Source organism: Streptopelia decaocto (assembly GCF_964273445.1).
Source record: "Streptopelia decaocto genome assembly, chromosome: 6".
NCBI lineage: Eukaryota > Metazoa > Chordata > Aves > Columbiformes > Columbidae > Streptopelia > Streptopelia decaocto.
The window spans coordinates 25927899-25937151 of NC_138660.1; the positions used below are offsets into that span (position 1 = coordinate 25927899).

The 9253-nt window shown below is 44.8% G+C and overlaps 1 protein-coding gene across 3 annotated transcripts in view; it reads right to left on the reverse strand.

Moving 5' to 3' along the window:
- Positions 1–9253, reverse strand: part of LOC309441288 (uncharacterized protein) — a 28394-nt gene that overhangs the window by 461 nt on the left and 18680 nt on the right. For 2 of the 3 annotated variants that reach the window (XM_082055922.1, XM_082055923.1), the window contains 3 exons: positions 3951–4521; positions 3410–3527; positions 949–1125 (listed from right to left, as the gene is read on the reverse strand). In XM_082055922.1, the coding sequence (XP_081912048.1) occupies positions 949–1125; positions 3410–3527; positions 3951–4021 (366 nt within the window). In that variant the 5' untranslated portion in view covers positions 4022–4521. The remainder of the gene's footprint in view (positions 1–948; positions 1126–3409; positions 3528–3950; positions 4522–9253) is intronic. The other variant, XM_082055924.1, reaches the window with a different exon arrangement.

Sequence of the window (9253 nt, forward strand, 5' to 3'; positions counted from 1 at the left end):
AGCTGGTCCCTTCTCCCAGGCTTTTGCTGGGCTGAATTCGCATCCACATAAATAGGAATTCCCTCCATGAAGAGCTAATGTCTCCCATGATGGACATCTTGGGATTGATAAGGGTGCAACATAATAATATACAAGATCTTACTGAGTTACAGGTGCTTCTGCAACCCCAGTCCCTCCATTGAGGAGGGAGCAGATCTTGCAAATGCTTATGAACATCTTGCTATTTCTGAATTAAACTCTTCAAGCAATTGCATTGTTGAAAAAATTCATAGAATCATTTTGGTTGGAAGAGACCCTCTAGATCATCGAGTCAAACCATTAGCAAGAGCAGAAAACCCTCACGGAAGGGTCAGGAGCTCTATTTTGCACTCAGACACAAGATGAACCCAGGTCTACCTCGTCTCTAACCCTGAAGACTCAGCAGACACAACCCGGCCCATGTCCCCGTGGCATCAGTTAAAGCTCAGAACAGAACATCCCGTCCATATCCAGAGCACCATGCAGCCCGGTGATGGACTTCAGTGCTCTCCAGTGACTTGGGACCACGTCCAGCTGCTGCCACTCCTCCCTGGTAGCTCCTGTGTCACCCCAGGTGACAACGCTGCCCGGATTTCTCTGTGCAACCAAACAGTGCCACGAAGAGGTCAAAACCAGCAGGAAAAGGGTGTGCTGACAGATTCCAGAGCTGGGTGTTCCCTTTGTGCACCATGGTCAAGCCCAAGATGCACACAGACACTTAGGGCCAGACTTCCTCAGGTGCATGAGGGTAAGTCAGGCAGGACCCCTCGAGAGCCTAGAAATTGTGGGAAGGAGACATGGATGTTCCTCAAACAACTTCTTATTTAAAAAGGCAATGAATGAGCACACGGATTTAGCGATGGAGCAGGTCAGCATGTATTTAGGGTGAGATGTGTTGTTTGTTGAGTCTGAAGAGCTGAAAAGTCTTACCTGCTCTAGGTGTTTCTTTCTTCCAATGTCGATGGAGAGACACAAGCGCCTCTGGTGAGGAGCTACCCAACAAGGCACGTGCAAAGGAGACGGGAGGCATACAACATGGCTCACGCCAACACCATGTACTCTAGAGATGTCCTCTTCACCTTCTCTATCCAGTTCTTCTAACCTGGTCTGGATGATACAAGGAAAAACATAAGTATCCCAGCTGCATCTGCACATTAAACCAAGACTAAAGCTTCAGCTGGGGCTGGATCCAATTCTCTGGCACATCAGGGACGGGCAAGGACACACAGACGGCTTGTGCACTAACCGCTGCTCTCCCTGCCAGAAAGCTGTGCCAGAAGTTATCAAGAAAGCCGCAAAATGAAAGCATGATGTGCTGTGGTAATCAAGCGTGCTCATGTAAATATATATATATATTTATAGTGTTCTGCCTTTTAGTAAATATTCTTTAGCATCTCTGTTGTCCCATTGCAGCGCAGTCAGTTGTAAAAATGATCACCTCATCCTAATTAACTCTATCAGTGCCACAGATCCCCCAAAACCAGCCATGAGGTTTGGAGGGACCAAAGAGAACATATGGCAGCAGCATGAGAGAAGGTTTAGCGGCACGGCTGAGCAATCTGTCTTCTCAAGGGTGGCAATTCTAACACAGCTCAGTGCTTGCTCAAAGTAGGTTTCCCCTATATAAAGCAAAAGAAGAAGTTTCTTTGGATCCCTCCAAAAACAGACACATATTTCAGATGTGCCACCCACTCCTGACCAACATCTGTTATCGTCCCCTGTACCAATTACACACATTTGTAAGGAGCTTTGAAAACTCCTTTCCCCTGCATATTAATTGTCATCGCTTTGAATAAACACACAATCCCGTTGACTGGAGATGTGTAAATATTTACAGGGCGTGCCCAAGGAGGGTCAGAAACCAATATATCACCTGAAGGAAGAATAAATGCTCAGCGACCGTAAAGACACGATCTCGCGTTTGCCCAGAGCAATTACAGTTAAGTAACTGCAATACGAGCACATATTTAAGTACTTATGCAAGGAAAAGGGGCTGATGACCTCGATTAGATTTGCATTGTGTTTCCTGTTGTTAGCACTTCCTTCGTAGAATTGCTGCAATACATCTTGGACTCCAATTTCAGCTGCCAGCTGCACCAGACTGCAGCCAGCCTTCCCAAGGGCCAAAAATGCTTTAAAGTTGAGCTGTATTTCTTCTTTGCCTCTCCTGTCCTGTCTCCCGCTTACAAGTTGAGCTGTATTACTTCTCCTCCTGTCTCTACGTTGAGATTGTCACAAGCAAATTTGCCCCCAAAGCTTGTCTGAAACTCGGGCATCACCCTCAGCGAATGGACAAGCGCAGCTTCAGCTGACTCGTTACACTGGGAAAAAAAACATTTCAGAATAGCTTGATTGCCATTATTTAGTAAAAAACAGGGCCTATAACTTTCTGTTGCAAGCAAATCCGCAAAAGCTTCATCGTTGCAGCCGGCTGGGTGGACTGTTTTGTATTCATCCGTTATAAATCTAGCTATTTACATATGATTTTTCACCTGAGGACTCCACACAGGTACACACCCAAATGATGTTACATGTCACAAGCTGAAAGACCGAGAAGTTGTTAAATGCTGTAACGAGGGTGCTTTGTTTTCTCATGCCAAAGCCCAGAGAGAAGGTCCCCGGTTATGCACTATTTACGCGCTGTTTCAGCCGCTTCCTTCAGTGCGCACGATGCCTGGTGAGGTCATTTGCAGAAGGTCTGATCATCCTCTGTAGTTCATTTTTAATGCAGAAATTCCTCTATTTCTGCCTGGCGACCATTCTGTGGTTATGGGTTGTCTTCACTGAGCTGTGCCCCAGTGCACAGCAGACAGACGATTCCACAAACCCCTCCAAAAACCCAGTACCAGTGTCACCATACGCCAAGAGATGCCAGAGAAGATTGAAAAAACAATCCAGGAATAAGCTTCCTTAAGTCCTGGAACATGGAGGTTTATATCTTTTGTAATGGCTTTTTTCTGTGTAACATAACTAGAGAACTCGGTTGCAGCAATATCTTGGGGCAATGAATTCCCTAAGCTATGAATGATTTGCTCACAAAAGTGTCTTTTTATCAGTTTCAGTTCTGTTGCCTTTCAAGTTTATTCAGTGCCCCTTTGAATGAGACACTGTTGTAATTGTCTAAAAAATAAATTTGATTGCCTGCTTGACCTTCTTTACGCCATTTATTACAGTCATTTCATTTTCTATTCATTCTCTCCTGAGAGAAAACAGATACAATATCGTCACTCCAGCCACACTTGGAAGGATTTGTATTGCTTGTCTCTCAGCCTTTGTTGTTCCCTTGTTTTGCTTTGGATGTGGCACAACCAGAACTTCACACCAGCTTCAAGTTGGGAGCTCACACTCAACAATAGTAACATCAGCTCTGTTTTGTCCTCTACAGCATTACCTTGCACCTGCTGATCCCAGCATTGCTCACCAGGGTCATGTCCAGTTCCCGAGTTCTCTTGGGTCTTCTCAAGGTCAGCGATGTCCAGAGCTGATTGTCCCACTTAACTATGGGATGCCTGCAAAAGTCAAGTAAAATCATAGAACCGTTTTAGTTGGAAGAGACCCTCAAGATTGAGTCCAACTGCTCCCCCCCCCACCCCATGTCCCTGAGAACCTCATGTCCGTCTGTCCAACCCTCCAGGGATGGTGACTCCAGCACTGCCCTGGGCAGCCTGTTCCAATGCCCCACAGCCCTTTGGGGAAGAAATTGTTCCCCACATCCAACCTCAACCTCCCCTGGCCCAACCTGAGGCCGTTTCCTCTGCTCTTGGCGCTTGTTCCTGGGGAGCAGAGCCCGACCCCCCCTGGCTCCAAGCTCCTTTCAGGCAGTTCAGCACAATGAATCCTGATGAAGAACAGTCCTGCTCCAGCATCTTCCTCTCTACTGTCCATCACTTCTAACTTTGAAGTCCACTTCTAAACAGTTGATCTTTACTCACCAATCCATCACCAGAACGTATCTTGGCCACCCTTTTTTGATGTACTTAAAGCCTTCTGCTTGGAGCTGCATTGTTTTCCTTGGTGCTGCCTGATGTTATGCCAAGGGTGTTGCTTAGTCCTGCTCTTGGACACTGTTGGCACCAAACTCAGCCATTCTCAGCAGCATCCTGTGAGTAGTTTGAAGATGAGATTGTGTCCGTCCCACCACAGACAACCTCATGTTCCAGCAGCTCAGCCACTGAGTTTCTGTTGCAAATGCTGCACTGAATCCAACTGTGTTATCACTGTGGTTTACCGAGTCACTCACAAGCTATTTCCAAAACCGGCTCCGTTCTGTTTCGCTGTTTTCCACCCAAGACACGGTATTTCCTCCTGGTAGTGGCTGGGTTGGTAATGAATGGCATGAAACAGCGATGAATAAGCACGCTACTGCGGGGGGGCGTGGGATGGGACACAGTCCAGGACCTGCCAAAGTGCTTCCCCGATGGTTGGAAGGGGTCGCTGTTGGATGAGAGGCACAAATTCGTTCCTGGGCGCATCCTCCCCGCGGCGCCGGAGGCTTTTGCCAGCCTGAGAAATGAGAGACTCGGCACTCAAAGGAAATAATCTTTTAAAACATAAATGGCCAAGCTGATTTACTTCCAAATACACAACAACAAAAAAATTGCCGTCGGGCAAGGGCCGCGTTTGCCAAGTTTCAACAGAGCAAAATTTTACAGCAAAGTTATAACCACCTTAAATACCATTGTTGGTTTATAATGGGGAAGCTGGCAGCCCGGTAGCTCAGGCTGCTCTTCCAAGCGATGATTTAGCATGACGTGCACTCCACGTATGCGCTAAGTTGAAGATCCACGTGGCAAATTTTGGATTCCTGTGATAAAACACAGGAAACAATCTTTGGCCATTTCCCCCATGACTTTTGCAGATCTAGGATGCTTCCAGGATTTCCTGCAGTCAAAAAGCCGTCTGGCCAAGTCGCTTCTGTTGCCTCTCCAGGCTGTGGAATTCCCTCCCTAAACAAACCACAAGACTCCTGAACTACACAGAACCTTGAGAAATGATTTCTGGTAAATAACAGAACCAAGAATACATCATGGACAACAGACCAAACCCCAGGGAAACCAAACCTGAATGCTGCGTTGATGCACAGTCCTAATATTAGCAACAACAGAGGAAAACGTGTGTTGCTACTGGCTCCTCCTTGGAGGTGCTGCAAGTGTAGATTAACTGAACTAGGCTTGCAGAAAAGAGCACAGATTCAGGTGTCAGTGTTAAATAATCCTTTCAAGGTGTCTGGAACCTTAAATTTAACCGCTGTTTTCTGAAAAAAAAAAAAATCCCTTTCGGGGATTTCACTTGGGGACCCCAGAACAAAGCCAACCCCAAAGAGACTCTCCAGCAAATCTTGGCCAAGACAACCAAATAAAGCAGGGCGTGGGATGCAGAATAAAATAAATCTGATTATGTCTGCACGAACCAGCTCCAGCTTCTATTACATCGCTCCTCTGCTGTGTTTTCTATGTCATTCTTGCAAGCTAAGCCGTGCTTTGTAAGAAGGAGCCGGTCTTGAGAGTGGTTCGGATCGCAGAATCATCAAATAGTTTGGGTTGGAAGGGACCTTCAAAGCTCGGATAGGGCCATCACATCACAGATGGAGCCTCCTGTATCAACAGAGCAAGACAGAGCCCAAAGCGAGACCCCCAAGCACGATGAAGAAGAGTCGCCAGCGCTAGGGATGCAGCATCCGATGGGCTCATCCTGGAAGTTCCCCGGGAAGCTGAAAATGCTGTTGCAAGTTTACAGACTCACAGCACCCCAGAATGTCAGGGGTTGAAGGGACCTGGAAAGCTCATCCAGTGCAATCCCCCCATGGAGCAGGAACACCCAGCTGAGGTTCCAACACCTAGATGAGGTTACAGTTAGTTTGTATTCATTTCCATCCCAAATTCTCATTACCCGAAAGAGAAAGAGAGTGGGTGCATTCAAGTGGAAATGGCTGGAGTGCACTTAGAGGAATTTAGCCAAAAGGAAAAGGATAGATGATGGTGGCTTTTTACATTTTTTTTTTATTCTCTCCAAAAAAAAAAAAAAGAGAAGAAAAAAAATCCTCCTCCAGAACTTAAAACTGTTTTAATCAGCTGAAAAACATACGTGGGCTTTACAGCTCTGAGACAGCTTGCACAGGCTCTGATAAATGCCTATCGCTCATTTGCATACGCTAACAGCTACACTTTAATCAGCCTCCTAATCCCTGATGATATTAATGAATTTTTTTATGCTCTCTCTCTCTCTCTCTTCTCCCCCCTCCTATTTTTTTTTTTTTTTAGTATCATGTTTGCTAATTCAAAACCGATCAGCGGCTTCTGTGTGCCTTTTTTTATGCAGGAAATAATGGGTGAGCTTGGTACTCCTGTTATCCTGCTCTCACAAATAATTAAGACTACAAAGGGTACAAATCAGTCTGAATGCACGGCACAAAGGCTCAAGCTATGCAAAGGTCTTTTTCTCTCTCTCTTCTCTCTCTCTTTCTCTCTTTTCATTTATTCTCTTCTTCTGACAAGAGGTGGCTTAGAAAGATACTTAGCAAAGCAATGAACTGGTCACTCCCAAAAAGCAAGAATTTCCCAGCCATTTTAAAAGCTCATTGTGGACTTGTCTTTTTTTCTTACTGTTTGCTCACTCTGTTATTTGATGCCTTTGAGGGAGGAGGTTGCCTGCTGGAGAAATCTACCACTGAAATGTTTTACCTTTGTTTTGGTGGTTCTACTTTTCTCCTCGGGAGAAGATGCCACAGATTTGAGGGCCTAGAAAGGTCTTTTTTGAGTATGTGGTCACAGGGGAAAATCCATTTGGTGTGAAAAACCGGCTGCACAAGCAGCTTTGGAGAAGATCAGAGGTTCTGGCCAAGGTCAACTGGTAGATCCAGACCCTTCCCTTCTCCTGTCCCACCCCTGGGTGCAACCATAAAGCTTGGAGGTAGATTTTGAGAGCTCCTGTGGGTCACCTCTACAACTCTGGGGAAAACAACCAACCTCCAAGAGGCCCTTCATCTGGAACATCTCATCTTGAAATTAAATCGAGCATGAAACCAGTATTTCTGAATCCTTCTGGATCTTGCATTTCTGCTTTCGCACAAAACACATCGCCCCACAGACCAACAGAAGGGCTACAGATTCTGATTAATTTGTGTAGAAACATGTTGATAGACCTAGACCAACGTAGTGGACCAAGCAAGGAAGACTCTCAGAAATCTCTTTACTCAATGCATTTGGTGACAAAGGGAGGGACCCAAGTTATGTCACTTATCATAACACTGAAAACCACTGCTGTAGTCCCATGAAAATTATGTATTATTGAAGTCACACTGAGACAAAACAACAGATGAACCCGAGTGGGTGCCAAAACTTGGTCAACAAAAAAGTCATTTTAATTAAAATAAGCAAAATAAGGATTTGAATAAACAAACAAACAAAAAAATCTCAGTGCAACATCTAAAAGAAGCCTGAAAGCACATTTGAAGTGCGCAAGTCTAGACTTCCAAATTCAAGAGGATTTTGGCATTAGGAAGCTGGGTAAGGTTGAGTGATTCTTTCAGGAGACGTGAGCAAACATCTCTGTAGGGCAGTCTCAGCACTAACATATCATGCCCAGATCTTAGAGGAGTCAGATGAGACTGAAACACCAGATGATCCGATGTTTGGGATGACCATGGAGAACACAACAATGCTCGTGTTCTCTCATAGTGTGTTTGCAGTCAGCCAGAGGAGGGCAGGTGAATTAAGGCAGGTACAAAATCACAATAGCAAAGGAGTTTGAGAGCTCCAGCAAAAGCTCAGATCACCTTTGAAAACCTCTGACCAGGAGGCTTTTTGGGAATTCAGAAGAACATCAGTTTTGTTTTCTTGCTAATAATATAGGTGTTGAAGCAATGACAGAGGTTACTCACTGGCCAAAACACCTCCTGCAAGGTTTGGTGCAAATGCTGACCAGCATGATCTCTCCCTGAAGACGTCCAGGTAAACTGATTGTTTTTCTCTCAGTGGAGAGGTGGAAAGTTCCTTCTAGATTGTCCAAACCAGCCCCAAAATAACTGACAATACAATAAGGTTTGGTGTAAAGAGAAACTGTCACAGAAACATCAAGCCTGGAACACTCTGAGGTAAATGGGGAGCTTAAAACCCAAGTTGATGCAAAGTCACTTTGGTCACAAATATCTTGCAAGATGCTACGTGAGCCATTGGCTAAAACACCCCAAAAGCCTCAGCTTGCCCTGAAAATGGAACACCAGCAATTGTTTTAGATCATGAGTGTTTTCATGAATATGTTTACGGCAAGAATTCAATCAAGGTAGGAAGAGACCATAAAGCACTAGGAGCCACAGAGCAAAATCCATTGTACAATGAGCCACCTGGACTTGAGAAAAAATGTAATGAAATTGCAAAAGTACTCATTAAATGTGAAATACAGGCCCAGTAAGGAGCTTAGCAGATATGCTTTCAAGAACACCTATAAATAATGAAAGCAATGAACTGCAGGAAGAGGAGTTTGAAGTAAATATGAGGCAAGTCCTACCCATGTCTGAAATGAAATTTGACAAGTTCAAACAAGCAACACAAAACGACCCAAGTTGACAACAGTTTTGGGGAAAGTAATTCTACATGGATGACCAAAGAAAATATCGAGCCAGTGCTGAGCATAAAAACTTATTGGGACTAGAGATATGAAATTGCTGCAGTTGATGGGATTGTGCACAAAGAACATCCTGTCATAATACAATATCAGCAGGAGGTCAGAAATGCTAAGTGTTTTTCAGAGACACAGTCCTACAGGAAAGAAAAGAATCCTGTGGAAAGAGAAGAGCTGTGAGCTGCCCAGGTCCAAATGTCACCATCAAAAAGAAATCTGATGTCTTCAATATAGACAGGATGCAAAAGACTCCGACACGACCTGAGGATGTGATCAGAGTGGATTTCACATTTGGTTTAGGTCTCTGTGATGGGCAATATGAAGTCTCAGCTGAGATCCTCAAACTGATCAAGAAACACATTGCAAATCTCCATTTTCTACTTCAGGGATTGCAGATGACTCAGAGTGAAGCACAAACTCACGTTCTAGTGACACGAGAGGCAAAGTGTTCATTGACATGAGTGGGAGCAAGACAGTGCCCTCAAGTTCCTAACAATATATGAAAAGTCTCTTCATTATGTGCCCAAATAAGCACAAAGAACTAAAAGGAAACTCAACATTTCCATCAGGCGTGAAGGAAATATTAAATGTACCACCTACTTGTCTGTGTGTTTCT